Source organism: Hemitrygon akajei, chromosome 18, assembly GCF_048418815.1.
Source record: "Hemitrygon akajei chromosome 18, sHemAka1.3, whole genome shotgun sequence".
Classification (NCBI taxonomy): domain Eukaryota; kingdom Metazoa; phylum Chordata; class Chondrichthyes; order Myliobatiformes; family Dasyatidae; genus Hemitrygon; species Hemitrygon akajei.
This window is the reverse complement of record NC_133141.1, coordinates 66082307-66104230: the sequence shown is the minus strand read 5'-3', so window position 1 is coordinate 66104230 and position 21924 is coordinate 66082307. Positions and strand designations below refer to the sequence as shown.

At 44.0% G+C, this 21924-nt stretch overlaps 1 protein-coding gene across 6 annotated transcripts in view; it reads left to right on the top strand.

Annotated features, from left to right (window-relative positions):
• Nucleotides 1-21924, top strand: part of LOC140741499 (protein AF-10-like) — a 335405-nt gene that overhangs the window by 211165 nt on the left and 102316 nt on the right. For 5 of the 6 annotated variants that reach the window (XM_073071770.1, XM_073071771.1, XM_073071774.1 and 2 more), the window contains one exon: nucleotides 5155-5730. The exons of the other annotated variant lie outside the window; for it this stretch is intronic. In XM_073071770.1, coding sequence (XP_072927871.1) covers nucleotides 5155-5730 — 576 coding nt within the window. The remainder of the gene's footprint in view (nucleotides 1-5154; nucleotides 5731-21924) is intronic. 6 annotated transcript variants of the gene reach the window in all.

Genomic DNA, 21924 nt, shown 5'->3' with positions numbered 1-21924 from the left:
TTGACCATGGAATGATTGTTGGTGCCAGAAAGGATGGTTTGAGTATCTCCGAAACTGCTGATCTCCTGGGATTTTCATGCACAACAGTCTGGAGTTTAAAGAGAATGGTGCGAGAAACAAAAACATCCAGTGAGCAGCAGTTCTGTGGGCCTTGTTAATGAGAGAGGTCAGAGGAGAATGTCCAGGCTGGTTCAAGCTGACAGGAAGGCAACAGTAACTCAAATAACCAGGTGTTACAACAGTGGTGTGCAGAAGAGCATCTCTGAACACACAACATGTTGAACCTTGAAGACTATGGGCTAGAGCAGCAGAAGACCCCAAACATACACTCAGTGGACACTTTATTACACAGGTACTACCTAATAAAATGGCCACTGAGTGTATAGTGGCAATTTAACCCACCAGCCCACATGTTATAGAGTCATACAGCATAGCAGTCTTTGCAGTGTGAGAAGGTGACCATGCAAGCTCTACACAGGCCACTGTGGAACTATGAGACAGTTCTACCTGCTGTTGATGGATGCATGTCTTCACCTCTAACCTTTCCCACATAAACTTGCTTCTGTCTGACACTTAATAAATGAATGAGGAGTGCCCTTATAGAGGCATAGATAGGGTAGATGGTACAGTCTTTTCCCCAGGGTAGGGGAGTCCAAAACTAGGCCCTTCAATTGATTGGTTTGACTACGGATGTTGTGATGCACAAGTCGGGGCAGTACAATGTGAAAACAAAGATGTTGCCCATGCAGCAGGCAGCTGATAAATCCAAAGGAGCGGCAGAGACCAATAGAGTTTGGTGTCAGCGGCGTCACAGGAGTTTTCAGATAGCGTTGAGCTCAACAGAGGACCACTTGGGCCCAGCACGTAAGTGCAAATACGAAGAAAGCATAGCAGCGCCTCTCCTTCCTTAGAAGTTTGCGGAATTCAGAATAACATCTAAAACTTTGACAAACTTCTATGGATGTGTAGTGGAGAGTATGTTGACTGGCTGCATCACCACATGGTATGGAAACTCCAATGGCCTTGACCAGAAAATCCTACAAAAAGCAGTGTATATGGCCTAGTCCATCACAGATAAAGCACTCCCCGCCATTGAGCACATCTGTTACAGGAAAGCAGCGTCCATCATCAGGGACTCCCTCCCCAACCCAGGATATACTGTCTTCTCGCTGCTCTTTACCATCAGGCTCTTGAACCAAAGGGGATATACTTCACTTACCCATCACTGAAGTGTTCCACCAACCAGTGGACTCACTTTCAAGGACTCTTCATATCAGTTTCTCAATATTTATTGCTTATTTATTATTATTATTTCTTTCTTTTTGTATTTGTGCAGTTTGTGCAGTGTCTTCTGCACTCTGGTTGAATGCTCAAGTTTGGTGGTATTTCATTGGTTCTGTTATGGTTATTATTCTATGGATTTATTAAATATGCCCACAAGAAAATGAATTTCAGGATTGTATATGGTGACATACATGTACTTTGATAATAAATTTATTTGGAACTTTGAATTTAAGGACTGCAGCTCCAGATTTTTCCTTTGGGGTTTACTCCCGAAGCCTTCCCCATGAGTGAGTATTAGCCACAAGGCAGTGGAAGTTTTAGATCAGTGTTTTCCTTCTCCTAGACCTGTTGATGAGCCCTAGCTGCCCAAAGTGCAGTTACCCACCTTTGTAAGTAGAAATGGTTCCGTTGGGCTTAGTAGCTAAGCCACATGTGAAAGCCAGGAGCTGGACTTGTTTATCAGAGGCTATTTGAAATGCATGTGATTGCGAGCATTTAATAGGTAGTGCGAGCTTATCCCCAGATACCCACAACATCCCCTCCCTGGCTATGACAACCTTAAGGCATCAGTCCAAACCTAGGAAGAATTAATTTAGGGTGAGACAAGAAGGATTTAAAAGGTACTTGAGAGAAAACTTATTTGTGTAAGTCTATGGTACAACTTCCAAAGAAAATGGCAGAGTAGTATCATTTAAGATTTAGCATTTGGTTCTTAGCAGGTAATGTAGCATCTGTGGAGGCAAAGGGTTGAGAGCCTGAATGAGGACTGGAGTGAAGAGGAAAGATTGCCGAGATACAGAAATATGAGGGCGGGTTGGAACAAAGGCTGATGGGTTATTGATGGAAGCATGAAGTGGGGGTAGGGAGTGATGGGCAGATAGAACCAGGAAGGGGTAGAGATGCAAGACATGAACAAGGGGAGAAGAAAATTAGGTGGACAGGTGAGTGTGTGTGTGTGAGAAGAACTTTGATAAAGGTTACCTGTACTTGTCACATGTACATTGAAACATCAAAAACGTACAGTGAAAGTCGTCATTTGTGTCAATGACCAACACAGTCTGAGGTTGCACTCAGTCAGCCTGGACATATCGCCATGTTTGTGGCGCCAACATAGTGCGCCCACAAATAAGTAACCCTAACCGGTACAGTATGTCTTTGGAATGTGGGAGGAAACCAGAGAAAACTTATGTGATCACAGGGAGAGAGCACAGAACCCACCGACCACTTGCTGATTTGGGGAGGTGGGACATGCCCCCAGTCCTCATCCTCAGTGGTCTGCTGGATGAACCGTCACTGGTCTTCTAACATGGAGCATAGAATAGAGGCTTAATCTCAGGCTTACCCTTGAGCACCATCCTGTTCCCTCTCATAAATAATGCAGGACCTTGTCCCAAAGCATCAATCTACACCTTTTGCCTCCTCAGATGCTGCCCAAGCCCAGCGAATGCTTCCAACATTCTGTTTCTTGTTCCAGCTCCCAGCATTTGCAGTCTCATGTGTCTTTGAGGTCATGACCAGATAATCTATACCACTGATTTGGAGTCATTTCACTAAGTCCAAACCCCATAACTCACAACCCAACAACAAGTAGCTTCCAACCTGATGGCATGAACAGCGATTTCTCCATCTTTCAGTAATTTTTCCCCTTTCCCCTCTTCTTCTATTCTCCACCCTGGCCTCTTACCTCTTCTCCTCACCTGCCTATCACCTCCCTCTGGTGCCCCTCCTCCTTTCCTTTCTCCCATGGTCCACTTTCCTATTCTTCTCTGGCCCTTTACCTTTCCCACCTATCACCTTCCAGCTGCTTACTTCACCCCCTCCCTTCCCCATCCACCTGGTTTCATCTATCACATTTTAGCTTGTCCTTCTTCATTTCTCCCCACCTTCTTATTCTGGCATCTTTCCCCCTTCCTTTCCAGTCCTGATGAAGGGACTCAGCCCAAAACATCAGCGGTTTATTTAATTCCATAGATATTTACCAGTGATGCCCATCTGTCAAAAAAAACACTGACAGAGAAAGAGTGAGAGATGAGCTTTGTTATGGGATAACTCTTTCCTCTTTTCCTTTCCATGTTCACGAGAGAGAGAGAGAGAGAGAGAGAGAGAGAGATAATGAGAATTAAAGCAACAGCAGAACAAGTTGTTAGTATGCTCATTGTTTGCTGAGAATTACCCCTATTGTGTTCTCAAATGCTGCAATCTGGGAAGAGAGGAGGGGAATGTTGAGAGGATCAGGTAGAATTAATGTAAATGGGTGCTTTGATAGTTGCTGTGGAAACAGGCTGCTGAGGGCCTGTTCCATATTCTATGACTCAAGGATACTGTTGGCATTCCTGAGGTCCCTCAGTACTGTGAAGGCTTCCTCTATTGCCACAGACGCAGGTTAGAGGAGCAACATTCATATTGTATTTTGGTTATCTCCATCCTGATGGTATCAGTGTTGATGTCCTTAATTCCGGTAAGCACTCCCCTCTTTCCCCACTCTCCCTTTATTTTCCCTTGCCCCTGAGGCACCTTTACCCCTTCTCTTTCTCCTCCACTCTCATGACTGTCACCTTCCTGCCTCTGGTTCTTGGCATTCTCCCCTTTATTCCATGGTCTAGTGTCCTCTCTCATCAAATTTCTTCCTCTTCAGTCCTTTGCCCCTCAGACTTTTCACCTCCCAGCTTCTCACACAAAATGCTGGAGGAACTCAACAAGTCAGGCAGCATCTGTAGATGGGAATAAACAGTGTTTTACGCAGAGATCCTTCATCAGGACGGAAATATTGGCAATTTATTCCCCTCTATATTTGCTGCCTGACCTGCTGAGTTCCTCCATCATCTTGTGTGTGTTGCTCTGGATTTTCAGCATCTGCAGAATCTCTTGAGTTTTTGACGTTCCAGCTTAACCATATAACCATATAACAATTACAGCACGGAAACAGGCCATCACGGCCCTTCTAGTCCGTGCCGAACGTTAACTCTCACCTAGTCCCACTGACCCGCACTCAGCCCATAACCCTCCATTCCTTTCCTGTCCATATACCTATCCAATTTTACTTTAAATGACAATACCAAACCTGCCTCTACCACTTCTACTGGAAACTCATTCCACACAGCTACCACTCTCTGGGTAAAGAAATTCCCCCTCGTGTTACCCTTAAACTTTTGCCTCCTAACTCTCAACTCATGTCCTCTTGTTTGAAATTCCCCTACTCTCAATGGAAAAAGCCTATCCACATGAACTCTATCTATCCCCCTCATAATTTTAAATACCTCTATCAAGTCTCCCCTCAACCTTTTACGCTCCAAAGAATAAAGACCTAACTTGTTCAACCTTTCCCTGTAACTTAGGTGCTGAAACCCAGGTAACATTCTAGTAAATCTTCTCTGTACTCTCTATTTTGTTGATATCTTTCCTATAATTTGGTGACCAGAACTGTACACAATACTCCAAATTCGGCCTCCCCAATGCCTTGTACAATTTTAACATTACATCCCAACTCCTATACTCAATGCTCTGATTTATAAAAGCTTCTCACATCATTTCCTTTCTTCCCCCTCTCCCCTTGCCTTACTCCTCTCACCTGGTCCTACCTATCACCTGCCAGCTCTTGTTCCTCCCCCTCCCCCCCACCTTTTTATTCTGGCTTCCGTTCCTTCCTTTCCAGTCCTGTTGAAGGGTCTCAGCCGGAAACCTCCACAGATGCTGTCTGACTTGCTGAGTTCCTCGAGTTTTGTGTGTGTTGCCCCAGATTTCCAGCATCTTATGTCTCTGTATAAACCAGTGAGTAGGAGTTGGTGGGAGGAGGAGGGAGGGTCATTGGAGAGTTGTGAGTAATTTGTGATAATCCTGCTTCAGCTCTGTTTCACTGGTAATCTGTTACAGGTAGTCTCCTGAGCTCCTCTAGCAGTGGGCTACAGCCTCCCCAGGAGAGTGGAGTGTTCCCCAAATCTGACCTGCGTGGAGAGGCCTACCTAACTGCCCGGGATTCCTCGCAGGCTCCAGTGCCCTATGACGCCTCAAAATCAGATGTCTTCAGCGCTGAGGGGCCCCCATCAGGTTTTGGCTCGCTGATGCGCTTTGGGCCAGCTCCCACGGCCCAGAGGAAAGCCTCAGAGGGCTCTCCCGGAGACTTCAGACCTTCCGGTGGGGCGGGGGCCCCTCCTGGCATAGGCCCCAGCTACAAGCGGCCCCAGCCAGTTGCAGGACTGGAGGAGGAGGAGGCGGTGAAGGAGAAGAAACACAAGGGCAGCAAGAAGAGCCGGCACGGGCGGGGGAGGCCGAAGGGCAGCCGGAACGACGGCAGCACCAGCTTGGCGATCCCCATGTCCCTCATGTCGTCGTCGGCAACTGATCGCAGCGGATGCATCACAAGCCCTGCTTTGCCAAAGCTCACACCATCCACCAGCCTGAGTGGTTCCATTCCAAGTCTGACATTGGAACCGTCGCTTCTGGGGTCAGGTATGGAATTGCGCTATTTTGTATTTGTCTTAACTGTTTTCTTTCTTCAGGTTCAAAATTCAAAGTAAATTTTGTATCAAAGTATGTATATGTTACCATATAGAGTCATAAACCACTACAGCACAAACAGGCCTTTCAGCCCATCTAGTCCATGCAGAATCATTGGCCTACTCCCATTGACCTGCACCCAGACCATAGCCCTCCCATCCATGTGCCTATCCAAATTTTTCCTAAATATTGGTTCCTCACTCTCACCACCCTCTGAGTGAAGAAGTTCCCCCTCATGTTTCCTTTAATCATTTCACCTTTTGCCCTTAACCCACAACCTCACCCAACCTCAGTGGAAAAAAGCCTGCTTCTATTTACCCTGTCTATACCCTTCATAATATTGTATACCTCTGCCAAATCTTCCTTCAATTTTCTCAGTTCTAGGGAATAAAATCTTAACCTATTCAACCTTTCCCCATATGCTAAATGAACCTCTAGCTTGAGATTAATTTTCTTGTAGGTATTCATAGAAAAAAATAAATGCAATCAAATTTATGAAAAAGCTATACAGGTTTTCCCCCGCTATTCGAAGGTAGAGTGTTCCTATGAAACGGTTCATAAGCCGGAATGTCGTAAAGTGAAGAAGCAATTGCCATTTATTTATATGGGGAAAATCAGTGAGCATTTGTAGACCCAAAAAATAACCTACCAGATCATGCCAAATAACACACAAAACCTAAAATAACAGTAACATTATAGTAAAAGCAGGAACGATCTGATAAATACACAGCCTATATGAAGTAGAAATACTTCTCTGCAATTATTATAGCACTGACCACCGCAGCGAAAATCTCACGTAAGCACACTCGGCAGAAACGCTCGGCGTAAGCGCTCTCGGCAAAAACGCTCGGCATAAGCGCTCTCGGCAGAAACGCTCGGCGTAAGCGCTCTCGGCAGAAATGCTCGGCGTAAGCGCTCTCGGCAAAAACGCTCGGCGTAAGCGCTCTCGGCAGAAACGCTCGGCGTAAGCGCTCTCGGCAGAAACGCACGGCGTAAGCGCTCTCGGCAGAAACGCTCGGCGCAAGCGCTCTCGGCAGAAACGCATGGCGCAAGCGCTCTCGGCAGAAACGCTCGGCGTAAGCGCTCCCGGCAGAAACGCTCGGCATAAGCGCTCCCGGCAGAAACAGTTGGCGCAAGCGCTCTCGGCAGCACTCTTGGCAAAAATACTCGGCGTAAGAGCTCTCGGCAGCACTTGCAGCAAAAACACTCGGCGCAAGCGCTCTCGGCAGAAACAGACCGTGCAAGCGCTCTCGGCAGAAACAGTCCGTGTAAGCGCTCTCGGCAGAAACAGACCGTGCAAGTGCTCTCGGCAGTATGCGCGGCAAAAACACTCAGCGCAAGTACTCTTGGCAGAAACACTCGGCGTAAGCGCTCTTGGCTGAAACACTCTCTGCAGTAACCTCTAAGCTATGAAACTGCCAAATCATACCAAATAACACATAAAAATACACAGCCTATATAAAGTAGAAATAATGTATGTACAGTGTAGTTTCACTTACTAGAATCAGGAAGACAGTGAGCACACTGACGATGGTGTGTTAGGCTGAGTTGTTGGAGGTTGAGGTAGAGGAGACTGGGGTGTCATCTCATCGTCGTCTGTTTCCATCAGGGCAGGCTGGTCACTAACGTCTTCTATGTCTGCCTGTCTCAATGTTGAAGGTTGAGTTTCGTTGTCTGCTGTGGCTGATGTGGAAGGCTTGAAAAACAACAGTATGCTTGACTGCTTAGCCGCGTGCATTTTTCTATCATACAGTTTGTAAGCACTCAAAATATCCTACAAATATGCCCTAAACCTACGTACCCGTTCAAAATTAAAGTCATATTTTTCTGCAATCATTGCAGCGTTGTCAATCGCGGCGAAAATCTCAGGCAATTGCTTTCGGTTTTGATTGTTATTCTTTCCTCTTGCAATTGCATCAGCTCTTCATCTGTCAGTTCTTGGTCATGGGATGCCAAAACCTCTTCAACATCATCTTCGTCAACTTCCACAAACCCAGCCTCCTTAGCCAAACTCACTTTGTCCTTACTTCGTTCGCCATGATCAAAACGTTTAATTATGTCTAGTTCTACGCTAAGTGTAACACCCTTTTGAGCTCTTTTAGGCTTTTCAGAAACTGTACCTTAGAACTCATCTTGCTAACAGATGCACAAAATAAATCGACATAAAGCACAGATGCTCACAGGCACGTGTTTAAGCAGTGCTGGCTGGAATGCAGTTCCAGGGGAGGCTCTGCCTTTTATCGCGCGCTGCCTTTTTTCGTAACAGTGAAAACACCTTCCATTAGCGAAAACAGGTAACTAATGTAGGTCTTTCGTAACAGTGAGGTGTCGTAAAACGAACGTTCAAAGAACGGGGGACACCTGTACATAAAGACTGACACGTAACCAATGGGCAAAAGAAAACAAACTGTGCAAATAAACAAAAATCAGAACATGAATTGTAAGGAGACCTTGAAAAGTAGCATGTAGGTCGTGGAATCAGTTCTGAGTTGTGAGTGAAGTTAGCCATGTTGATTTGGGAGCCCAATGGTTATAGGTAATAATTGTTCCTAAACCTGGTGGTGTAGGACTTAAAGTTTCTGTATCTCCTGCCCAATGGTAGTAGTGGGAGGGAGCGTTGCCTGGAGAGAGTAAATGCAGAAATGAACATCCAAGTAAGCCAGTCCCTGCCCACAGTAGAGAGAAGTCTCATTGCAGTTGCTCCAACATTTCCCAGAATTCCAGGGGAGTGTCCTGCAGTTTAATAGTCTGGCACCATTCTACACCCATGCATATCGCATGGCTTTGCTGTGACTTACTGTTCAAGTTCATTTATTTATCATATGTACATTGAAATATACAGTGACGACATCACATCCTCAGAATGTGTTGATCATTGACACAAATGACACATTCCACTCTATGGTTCGATACATGTGTGACAAATAAAACAAATCTTATTTTATATCTTCAATGGGATCTATTTCAAAGGGGAGGCAGGGGAGTTATCCCTGATTCCCTACCATATTTACTTGCCAACTTGTCTTATACCATCATAATGTGGGATCTTCCTGTGCACCACTTTGTATTCCAGTGGTGACTGTGCGTGAGGTGGGGACATGTGCAGTAGGGAGGCTTTCTTTATCATCTTCAATGAGTGAAATATTTTTTTTTTATTTAGAGATACTCCATGGAATTAGGGTCTTCCAGCCCAATAAGCCCTTGTCACCCATTTACACCCATGTGACCAACTAACCTTCTAATCTCAAACACGAGAAAATCTGCAGATGCTGGAAATTCAAGCAAAACACACAAAATGCTGGAGGAACTCAGCAGGCTAGGCAGCATTTTGCCAAATGGCCTCAGCCCTAAACATCAACTGTACTTTTTACCATAGACGCTGCCTGACCTGCTGAGTTCCTCCAGCATTTTGTGTGTGGAACCTATTAACCTGTACTTCTTTGGACTGTGGGAAGAAACCAGAGCACCCAGAGGAAGCCCACACAGTCATGGGAAGAACATACAAACTCCATAGAGGCAGTGGTGGGAATTGAACCCAGGTTGCTGGTGCTACATTACGTTATCATGCCAGTCTACTGGTCACCATACCGAGTGAGGTTTCAGTGTAGCGCTGAAGGAGTACTACACTGTCAGCGATGCTGCCTTTCAAATTAAACCAAAGTGGCTCTGTACCTTCTCTAAAGGGATCTATTTCAAAGAAGAGGCAGGGGAGTTATCCCTGATTCCCTGCGATATTTACTTGCTAACTTATGCCATCACAGTTTGTGGGATCTTCGTATGCACCATCTTCTCATATTCCAGTGGCGACTGAATACATTGATCTCAGCGTAGGCCAAAGGGCCTGTACTGTGCTGTAATGTTCTATGTTCTGTGACTATGCATGAGGTGGGGGAATGCAAGGTTGTCTTTACCCTTCTCAATGACTAAAATAGAAAGAAAGAAATGAGAAGTATGTGGGAGGGAAAATTGAACTCAGGAAGCCCATCAATAAAGAGTTATGCTTCAAAGTCTCCCAGGATTTATGCTGTTTTGATTGTACAACTGCATAAGTAATGTGGCTGTTAATTCCTTAGCCAACATCTTAATGGCAGGGCCACTAACCTATGGGCGAGTTGACTCATAGCCTCGCCATTGGTTTGGTAAAGGTGAAACAAGCAACAATTCTAAGAATGCTGACTTCTGTGTTTCTATGAAAACTAGTTCACATCATACCAAATTTAAGGACAAAAATATAATATTAATAGACAATAGACAGTAGGTGCAGGAGTAGGCCATTTGGTCCTTCTAGCCAGCACCGCCATTCACTGTGATCATGGCTGATCATACACAATCAGTACCCCGTTCCTGCCCTCTCCCCATATCCCTTGACCCCGCTATCTATAAGAGCTCTATCTAACTCTCTCTTGAATGCATCCAGAGACTTGGCCTCCACTGCCTTCTGGGGCAGAGCATTCTACATATCCACCACTCTCTGGGTGAAAAAGTTTTTCTGCATCTCTGTTCTAAATGGTCTAATGTCATATTCTTAATCTAAATACTGATTTAGAGAGCATGTCTTAGGAGAGGATAGATTGAGTGAGATGAGGGTTTTCTCTTTGGAATAAAGAAGGATGAGAGGTGATGTACAAGAGGATAAAAACATAGATTGAGTAAACCAGAGACTGTTTTCCCAGGCTAAACTAATGGGCATATTTTTAAGGTGATTGGGGGATGTCAGAAGTAGGTCTTTTACACAGAGAATGGTGGGTGCATGGAACACTTTACCAGTTGTGATGGTAGAGGGAGATACTTCAGGCGCGTTTAAGAAACTCTTAGGTAGGCACGTAAATGATTGAAAAATTGAGGCTTATGTAGAATGGAAGGATTGGGTTGATATTAGATTAAGTTAAAAGTTTGTTGGAACATTATGTGTGGAAGGGTCTGTACTGTGCTGTAGTGTTTTAATTTCAATGTTAAATATATGTTTGACAGTATTGAAATAGGTCAATAGGTAGGTACATTTAATGACAGAGAAATGTATACAATAGACATTCTGAAATTCTTTTTCAAGTCAAGTCAAGTTTATTGTCATTTCGACCATGAACTGCTGGTACAGTACACAGTAAAAATGAAACAACATTCCTCCAGGACCATGGTGCTACATGAAACAACACAAAACTACACTAGACTACGTAAAACAACATAAAAAAAACTGCACTAAGCTATAGACCTGCACAGGACTACATAAAGTGCACAAAACAGTGCAGGGCAGTACAATAATTAATAAACAAGACAATAGGCACAGTAGAGGACAAATTACAATATAATAATAAATGATGTAGATGTCAGACTAGACTCAGGGAATTGAGGAATCTAATGGCTTGGGGTAAAGAAACTGTTGCACAGTCTGGTCGTGAGAGCCTGAATGCTTCGGTGCCTTTTCCCAGATGGCAGGAGGGAGAAGAGTTTGTATGAGGGGTGCGTGGGGTCCTTCACAATACTGTTAGCTTTGCGGGTGCAATGTGTAGTGTAAACGTCTGTAATAGCGGGAAGAGAGACCCCGATGATCTTCCCAGCTGACCTCACTATCTGCTGCAGGGTCTTACGATCCGAGATGGTGCAATTCCTGAACCAGGTAGTGATGCAGCTGCTCAGGATGCTCTCAATACAACCCTTGTTGAATGTGATGAAGATGGGGGGGTGGGAGATGGGCTTTCCTCAGCCTTCGCAGAAAGTAGAGACGCTGCTAGACTTGGAGTTGGTTATGGAGTTGGTGTTGAGGGACCAAGTGAGATTCTCCACCAGGTGAACCCCAAGAAATTTGCTGCTCTTGACAATCTCAATGGAGGAGCTGTCAATGTTCAGCGGAGAGTGGTCGCTCCGTGCCCTCCTGAAGTCTACAACCATCTCTTTTGTTCACATTCAGAGACAGGTTGTTGGCTCTGCACCAGTCCGTTAGCCACTGCACCACCTCTCTGTAAGCTGACTCGTCGTTTTTGCTGATGAGAACCACCGCGGTCGTGTCATCGGCGAACTTGATGATATGGTTCGAGCTGTGTGGTGCAGCACAGTCATGGGTCAGCAGAGTGAACAGCAGTGAACTGAGCACACAGCCCTGGGGGGCCCCCGTGCTCAGTGTGATGGTGTTGGAGATGCTGCTCCCAATCCGGACTGACTGAGGTCTCCCAGTCAGGATGTTTCTTCACAAACATCCACAAAAACAGAGGAGTGCCCCAAAGAATGAATGACAGTTAAATGTTAGCTCCCCAAAGCCCCCCCAGCTCCCCCCTCCCACACACAAGCAGCAGCAAAGTGACGATCCACCCTCCCCCATCAGCAAAAAAGCATCTGCACCCCCCACTGAGTACTCAAGCATGCAGCAAAGCATCAATGAAGTCACAGACTTGCAGAACCCCAAAGACAACTTATTTACCCGGTAATTCGACATACCACAGGCTCTATCTCTCCCTAATAAGGGAAAAAGAGGTGTCCCCGTTTCACAGTAAGAGGGGAGACATAACAAAACAACTCGCTGATTTATGGTGTTAAAAGTCTGTTGCGTTGCTTTTTCCGAGCTCTATGCCCAAAGAACTCGGGTCTCTGGGCACACAGTCAGCAGCCAGCTCGCTGTTTTTGATCTTCCGTGTATTCCCACGACACATCAGGCAACGGTGGCACTGACCTCGGTCAGCCCGCCTCCGGAGGCACGAAAATCCAGCACGCTGAAGGTGTGCTAGTCTTCCAGGCCACATACTTGGCATATCGAAAAGTGGCCAGTCATGAGGCCCTGAGAATGAGTCCCGTTTCCACAAAGGACCGCCTATCTATGATATCAATAATAATTTAGATTTAGATTAAAGATTAGCTTAATTTGTGGCATGTACATGAAAACATACAGTGAAATGTGTTGTTTATGTCAGATCAAATCAGTGAGGAGTGTGCTGGGGGCAGCCCGCAAATGTCAGTACGTTCCTTGTATTAACATAAGATGCCCGTAATGCATTCACCCTGGGATCTTCCTATGCACAGTGTTTTGTTGGTCCAGCAGTGACTATGCATTAGGTGGGGACAGCTAAAGTAGAAATATAAGGCTGTACAATAACCTCTTCGATGAGTGAAATATTTTTTTTTTTTATTTAGAGATACAGCACTGTCATAGACCCTTCCAGTGCAATGAGCCTGAACACCCAATTCCATCCATGTGACCAATTAACCTACTAACCTATACATTTTTGGACTGTGGGTGGAAACCGGAACACCCGGCAACTTACAAACTCCTTACAGTCAGTGGCAGGAATTGAACCTGATCTTACAGCTGGTGCTATAATAGCATTCCACTAACCACTACCTTGTCACGCTGTCCCATTGTCTGCCTAACTCACTCACTGAACCATTCCAGAAGAATCTTGGAGGAAAATGAGACACTGAGCAACAAAACGGGGAATTGGACCAAAGAGTTAGGAACAGGTTGGTTTGAAGGAGAGAAAGTTGGAGAGGTGAAAGCATTGGGGCTGAGACAACTGGGGGAGGGTGCAAATTATTATGTGGACAAAGCTGGAGAGGGAAGGAATAAGAGGAATTTAGTCCCTCTCCACAGATGCTCCCTGACCCGCTGAGTTCTCCAGCGTTTTGTGCATGTTAGCGGGAAATTAGTGATCAATTTATGCAGCGATTCTTGGATTGAATTTCTATCTTCTCTCTGTCCAACCTGAAAGATCTTCGTTTTCCACATTATTTATTTATTTATCTAGCGATACAGCACACTACAGGCCCTTCCAGCCTCATGAGCCACACTGCCCAGCAACCCACGTATTTGACACTAGCCTAATCACAGGACAATTAACCTACTAACTGATATGTCTTTGGACTGTGGAGGGAAACCAGAGCATCTGGAGGAAGCCCACGTGGTCACAAGGAGAACGGTCAAGCTCCTTACAGATGGTGCTGGAATTGAATTCTGAACTCTGGAATGTCCCAAGCTGTAATACCATTGCGCTAACCGCTATGCTACCGTGATGCCCAAATTTATTTTTAACTTTATAATAATCTTATGCCCTTTCACTGTACTACTGCTACAAAGCAACAAATTTAACTTAATCAAAGTTAGAGATAATAAATCTGATTATTATTCTGATGAAGGTTACAATGACCATTGTTTTTCCAAAGTTTCCTGTCTTCCACCTCCCAATGCACAAAGCTGCCTTCCTACTTCGTGAAGTGAAATAATGAAACCCAGTCTTATCTGGGGATGGGAGTAAACAATCAACATTTTAGGCCAAGACCCGAAGCACTTTTGTGTCCCGAGATGTCAACTGTGTATTCTCCTTCATACATGATGCAGTAAGTCTGGTAGCGACATGTTAGTGTAGCAGTTGGCTCAATTGATTTGCGGCATCAGCTATAGGATCAGGGTCCAATTCCTGCCGCTGTGTGTGGGGAGTATGTACATTCTCCCCATGACTGCGTGGGTTTCTTCCAGGTGCTCCAGTTTTCTTCTGCATTCCAAAGGCATAAAGTTAAGGTTCGAGTTGTGGGCATGCTGTGTTGGCGCTGGCAGTGTGGCCACGCCTGTGGGCTGCCAAGTGCAGCCCTTGCTGATTTGGTTTCACACAAATGATGCAATTCAATGTATCTTTAAATGTGCCGTTGACAAATAAAGCTAATCTTTCTCTTTAATCTTTGTACTGCCTGACTTACTGATTTCCTGCAGCATTTTGTATGAGTTGATCAAGATTTCCTGCATCTGCAGAATCTTGTGTTTTACGATTTACTGCATCATAGTCCCACATGCACCCTGTCAGGCCCTCTCAGAAATTTATACACACACTTGGGTATTGTGTGCAGTTTGGACACCACACTACAGAAAGAATGTAGAGGTTTTTGAAGAGAGTGCAAGACAGGTTCACCAGGATGTTGTCTTGATTGGAGAGTATTAGCTGTAAAGAGAGATGGTGTTCTTTGGAGACTGAGGGAGTAACATAACAGCAGTGTATACAATTGTGAGAGGCATAGATAGGGTCGCTTCCCCAGAGTGGTAATGTCAAGTACTAGAGGGTATAGATTGAAGGTGAGAGGAGGAAAGTTTAAGGGATATTTATGAGTCAAGTTCTTTTACAAAGTGTGTTAGATGGCTGGAAGCAGGTATAATAACTTTACTTAAGAGGCATTTAGATAGGTACATAAACAGGTAGGGAACAGAGTAATTCCAACTGTGTGCAGGCAGACAAGATTAGTTTAGATGGTCAGCACAAACATGGTGGCCCAAAGGGCCCATTCCTGTACTGTTTAGTGTTCCAAGTTCATTGCCAGTTTAGAGAGTATTGTACCAAATTGCTTGAAGTATCCTTGCATGACAGACCCTGCCATCCCTGAAGCAGTTTGGTGAATCACTTCATAGCAAGCATATCCTTTTTATAATACACAATAGAGTGGATGTGGTGCATGTAGGTTCAATTTCAACATTTAAGAGAAATTTGGATAGGTACATGGATGGGATGGGTACAGAGGGCTATGGTCCAGGTGCATGAAAATAGGTCTAGACAGAATAATAGTTCAGCACAGGCTAGATGGGCCCAAGGGCCTGTCTCTGAGCTTGTAGTGCTTTATGATTCTAACTCTACAGTCTCCCAAATGCCCATTTTATTCATTGTGAAGCATCTTTGCTCATGCACTGAAATCCTCCCATACCAGTTCTGACAGCAAATGTTGACCGTTCACACTCATGTAGGCCAGAAATAACAGCAATCTATAAATCAGTGAATAGGAATGAGAAGAGCAGTGGAAACAGACAAAGCAAAAGTTTTTCTTCTTACCATGTGTTGACAGGAATGGAGGCAGCCATTTTGTGAGACTGTCCTTGTCGCCGCCATTTTGTGAACTGTTTGGTGAATTGATTCTTGCTCCGGGATAATTTAATCAGAGCAATTGAATGTGGACACAAAGAGTTTCTGTTAATGATCTGTCAATCCAGAGACTATTCTTAGATAAGAAGTTGATGATTAGGTAAAAAGGCAGGTTTGCAAAAGGAACACACTATGATTTGATCGGCTGGGCCCAGTGTTTGGGCAATCTGGTTAGACTGGTTTGGACCAGTACGAGTTGGACTGAACAAAGGAAATCATCTCAGACACAAGGCTGCCGGAAACAGCCATAAATCAATACTGCTTGTAGCCCTCAGCTTTATCCATTGAGAACTGATACAGGGCAGTCAGATGACATCGAGCCAATGAAATTGAAACATTATAGATTGATCTGATAAGGAAAATGATAAGAATGAGGATTTTGGGAGCACAGACAGCGACAACTCTCCAGAGACCAACCATTGCGGATGTGGAGGATCCCACGTCAGATACATGAAGATCACTTTGGGACCACAAGGAACACCTGGCCAATGTAGGCACCTTTCCCTGGGTATTACCTTTTATCTAATATGAATGTTCCTGGAGAGTCAGGAAACCTGGTAGGTGTGCACACAGCTATTCAGTTGTGAAAATTTTTCTTGTGAAATGAGCCAAATACTTGTCAGTAAATACAGATCCTCTCTGTGCCTAACTGATCATTATTGTTGAAGGTAATTGTCGTAACACTCAGAACTGAAGTAGGTAACTTTACAATTTTTAAAGAAAGACAGATTAGCTTTATTTGTCACATGTACATTGAAACATCGAAACATACAGTGAAATGCATTGTTTTGAGACAACAACCAACACAGTTCTAAGGTTGTGCTGGGGGCAACCTGCAATTGCCACCATGCTCCTGACACAAACATAGCACACCCAGAACTCACTAACCCTAACCACATGTCTGTGGAATCATGGGGGAAACCTGAGTACCCAGAGGGAACCCACACACTCACGGGGAGAACATACAAGCTCCTTAGAGGAAGTGGCGAGAATCAAACCCAATCAGTGATCGTTGTCACTGTAAAGTGATTGCACTAACTGGTACAGTAAAGTGTCACCTGTGTTTCTCCATAGAGTCATGGAACAAGACAGTGACAATCAGTGATCAGAAGCATGAGAAGATGTAGCTCACTTAGGTTCACTGATTAAGTACCTAAAGCATCGATTCATAGCATTTTAGTGCTTTGAGCAGTGACCAATCAGCGATCCAATGCGTGAGAAGACATAGCTTACTCAGGTTCACCAAATGAGTACATAAAATATCGACTCATAGCAGTTTAGTGTTTTGAGCAGCTGCCAATCAGCAATCGGAATTGATTGGCAAGGACAAGTTAAAATAAGGCAAGGGTAAAAAGAGCAGTGTTAGAGTTGGAGTGGACAGTGTTAGAGTGGACAGTGTTAGAGTGATTATTTGTGGGTTTAGCTCTTCGAGGCTTCAACGAGGAGAAGCTTGAGTGAGAGAAGGCAAAAAAGTTGTAGGTTTCACCCCCACCCCGCCCCCAGTTTATTTATTGTTTTCCTTCTTTATATTTGCACAGTTAGAGCATTTAGGATACCAGGCAGGATAATTGAATGCTCCTCTTGTGAGAAGTGGGAAGACAGGGAGACTTCCAGTGTCCCTGACAACTACACCTGGGAGAAGTGCATCCAGCTGCAGCTTCTAACCCCCTGCAGTAAGATGTTGGAGTTGGAACTTGAATTCCAAATCATTCGGGAGTTTGAGGGGGTGATGGATAGGACTTATAGAGAGGTAGTTACACCCAAGGTGCAGGACACAGGAAACTGGGTGACTGTCAGGAGGGGGAATGGGTTAAGGAGCCAGTGCAGAGTATCTCTGGCCATCCCCCTCAACAACAGGTACATCACTTTGGATACAGTTGGGGGGGATGACCTGGCAGAGGAAAGTCACAGTGATCATGCCTCTAGCACTGAGTCTGGCCCTGTGACTCCGAAGAGAAGGTGGGAGACGAGACGAACTGTGGTGATAGGGGATTCCTTAAGGGAACAGAAAGGAGGTTCTGTGGACAAGAATGAGATTCCTGGATGGTATGTTGCCTCCTGGGTGCCAAGGTCCGGGACATCTCACATTTAGTTTACATCTTTCCTGTTGTTAAATGACCAAAACTGCATACCATACTCCAAATTAGGCCTCACCAACATTGTATACAACTTCAACATAATACCCCATCTTCTGTACTCAATACTTCGATTTACGAAGGCTAATGGATCAAAAGCTCTCTGTACAACCCTATCTATCTGTGATGCCACTTTCTTTTTTTTAAAATATATTTTATTGTTTTATGTGAACAACTTGAAAAAAAACTAACGTAAACAAAATACAGCACATCCACAAAAACCACAACCATAGCAAAATCAAATTAAATATTGAGCAGCAAAAGAGAAAAAAAATATAAAAGCAAAAGTAAACATACAGAGCAGAGGTGCACCGCACCAAAAAACCTCAGTCCTCACCCCGTAAGAAAGTCCAATACAGGGCCCCATATCCTTTCAAAGATGTCCCCTCTGTCCTCATTACATAGTCTCTCCAAATGTAAAGTGTTTGCCAGTTCTCTCAGCCACAGATCGTACGTAGGCACAGAGTCCATTTTCCACATTTGCAGGATTAACTTCTTAGCAATCACCTTTCCAAACAACACAGCCATTTTTTCATACTTATGTCTGAAGATAGGGAGCTTGTTGCTCCAAGGATGGCTATGAGCAGGTCCACTTCCCATAACCCTCAGAGAAACAGTGAAAGATACTTTTCCAGTATGCATAAAGCTTACAACATGACCAGAATGAATGTGACAAGCTACTGTTCTCAGATTTACATCTATTACAAGCTGGTGAAACATCAGGGTAGAAGCTGTGCAACTTTTCTTTGGAATAATGAAGTCTATGTATTGTTTTAAACTGTATGAGTCTGTGTCTAACGTTGACCGAACAATCATGTCTACTCTTTAAACACTCATCCCAGACCTCCTCTGTCAGTTCTATACCCAATTCATCCACCCATGCCTGTTTAAGACCTGCAGTATTCACTCGAGCTCCATTATATAGTATCTGATAAAAATAGGATACGGCACTATGAGGAACAGGACCAAATTTATTTATTGCCTCCAGGGACTCATGGTTGTCTAAAACCTCGAAGTTAGGTATATATTTTCTAACATAATCTCGAATTTGTAAATATCTAAAAAAACTAGATGCAGGGATATTGTAAACTGCTTGTAACTGCGCAAATGAGGCAAAGTTTCCATTAATATATAGGTCACCTACACAACAGATACCACTCTGTTTCCAGGTGGAAAAAACAGAATCATTCAGGCCAGGCAAAAAGGAATGATTGTCACAAATCGGAGTGTCAATATAAGTTTTTGGGGCCTTAATGTGTAGTTGAATCTGCTTCCAAGTTCTTATAGTGCTGCCAACCACAAAGCTGTTACTAAAATGTGACTTATTAACTGCAGTGGGGCTATTAAGGAGCGCTGGTAAGGAAGTCTTCTTACAAAGCACTCGGTCTATGAGTAACCATGCTGGGCACGAGTCTGAGGTAGAGGGTGGGCCTTTTATCCACCATGCAAGAATGGATAGGTGGGCAGCCCAGTAATACATTTTAACGTCCGGTAGGCAAAACCACCTGCTTCCTTGGGCTTTGACAAGTGTTTTTTAGAAATTCTAATGGCTTTATAATTCCAAATTAAGGGTATAATAATTGAATCCAATTGTTTAACATATGACTGAGGAATTGACTGGAAAAGATGAAGAAATCGTGGCAGTACAATCATCTTGATTGCGTTAACCCTCCCCACCAAAGAAATTGGAAGTGTTTCCAAAAGTTGAACCTGCTCAACTTTGTTTCGCCAGTTCACTTGCAAAAGATCATCTGGGTTTTTTGTAATAGTCACACCAAGATAGGGAAAATTATCATAAGTTATTTTAAAGGGAATGGACTGTACATACACTGTATTAACCACTGCAGTGACTGGCATTAGTTCACTCTTATCCCAATTAATAGAGAAACCTGAGAAACTGCCAAAATTATTAATTAGAGTCAGAAGGGCGGGTATTGATGTTTGTGGGCTGGAGATATATAAAAGGACATCGTCAGCGTATAATGAAAGGTGATGTTTATGTCCATGCATATCAATGGGAGATATCAAAGGGTCCTGTCTGATGCTAACAGCCAGTGGCTCAATGATAACTGCAAACAAAAACGGAGAAAGGGGGCAGCCTTGACAAGTCCCACGATGAATTGCAGAAGGGGAGGAAATATTCTGATTCGTGATTCAAGCAGATGGGTGTGAATAAATTATCTTAATCCATTTAATGAAGGATGCTCCAAATCCAAATTTCTTAAGTGCAAACATCATATATGGCCATTCCACTTGGTCAAACGCACATTGCACATCTAATGAAATGACTACAGCCTCTTCTGCATGCTTTGTATATAAAATATTGAAGCGACGGCACGGATTAAAATACATACGTCTATCTGACATAAAGCCAGTTTGATCTGGATGAATAATAGAACAAATGCATTCTTTTAACCTATTGGCAAGGACTTTCCCAGGAGTTTTGGTTTCAATGGGCAGCAGTGAAATGGGGCGATATGATGAAACCACCTCGGGATCACGGCCTAGTTTTGGAATCAGAGAGACATTGACTTTACATAAAGTGGGTGACAATCTGGAAGCTGTCCAAGAGTGATGCCACTTTCAATGAATTATGGATCTGTATTCTCTGATCCCTCCATTCTATTGCACTCCTCAATGCCCTTCCACTCACTGTGCAAATACTGCTGTGATGTGTCTGCCCAAAGTTCAACACTTCGCATTTGTTTTTCCATCTGCCATATTTAGCCCAATTTTCCCACTGATCCAGATCCCACTACAAGAAATGTTAGGCTTCCTCGCTGTCCATTATACCCCCAGACTTGGTGTCATCCGCAAATTTGCTGATTCCAGTTTACTACGTAATTATCCAGACAAACTCTTACTCAATGTCAGCAAGACCAAGGAGCTGATTATCGACTTCAAGAGGAGGAAACCAGAGGTCCGAGAGGCAGTGCTCATCGGGGAATCGTCAACTTTAAATTCCTTGTTGGTATCATTTCAAAGGAGCTATCCTGGGCCCAGCAAGAAAGCATGGCAGCGCCTCTAGTTTCTTAAGAGTTTGTGAAGAATTTGCATGACATCTAAAACTTTGACCGACTTCTATAGTTTGTAGTGGAGAGTATATTGACTGGCTGCATCATGGAAACACTCATGCTCTTAAATGGAAAGAAAAGCAGTGGATACAGCCCAGTCCATCACAGGTAAAGCCCTCCTCCACCATTGAGCGTTGTCACAGGAGAGCAGCATTTATCATCAGGGACTCTCACCACCCTGGACATGCTCTCTTCTCGTTGTTACCATCAGGAAGAAGGTACAGGAGCCTCAAGACTCACGTCACCAGGTTATTACCCCTCAACCATCAAGCTCTTGATCCCATCACTGAACTGTTCCCACAACCTGTGGGCTCCATTTCAAGGACTCTTCATCTCATGTTCTCAATATTTATTGCTTATTTATTTATTAATCATATTTCTTTCTTTATCTGCACAGCTTGTTGTCTTTTGCACACTGGCCTGTTAGGTATGGTCTTCCATTTATTCTATTATAGTTGTTGGATTTATTGAGTATGCCCATAAGAAAACTAATCTCAGGATTGTACTTTGATAATAAATTTACTTTGAACTTTGTGATCATTGATATAGACGACAAACAACAACGGACCCAGTACCGATCCCTGCAGCACACCACTAGTCACAGGTTATGCTCCAAGTGAATGGAGTACATTTCAAAAGTGATAACAGAATACAAAAACAGTTCCAGACTCTCTGAGATGCGGCTGAGTTCTTCACAGAGGTGTAGTTTTAGGAAAGCTTTGTGGAAGTTGTTTGTAGGCTGGGGAAAGTAGAGGTACACTTGAGCCTGGATCACTAGCTGTGTCAGTTTTTGACACTCACCAACACACAGAACCTTTTCCTCTCTGATGTCCTTTTCTACGTTAATGGATTCCTTTGCAACCTTTTACCTTTGATAATTTTCTGTTTCATTAATCATTTGAACACTCAACGTGACAGTCATCACTACAAACACACAACATGGCGAATGGTTGCCCTGAGCAGTGATTGATTGCTTTGTACTTCTGTTAAGAGTGTGAGTGGTATTTCAATGGGACACAGTTTGATCCAGAGAAGGAGGTATCTTTGTAGCTTGAC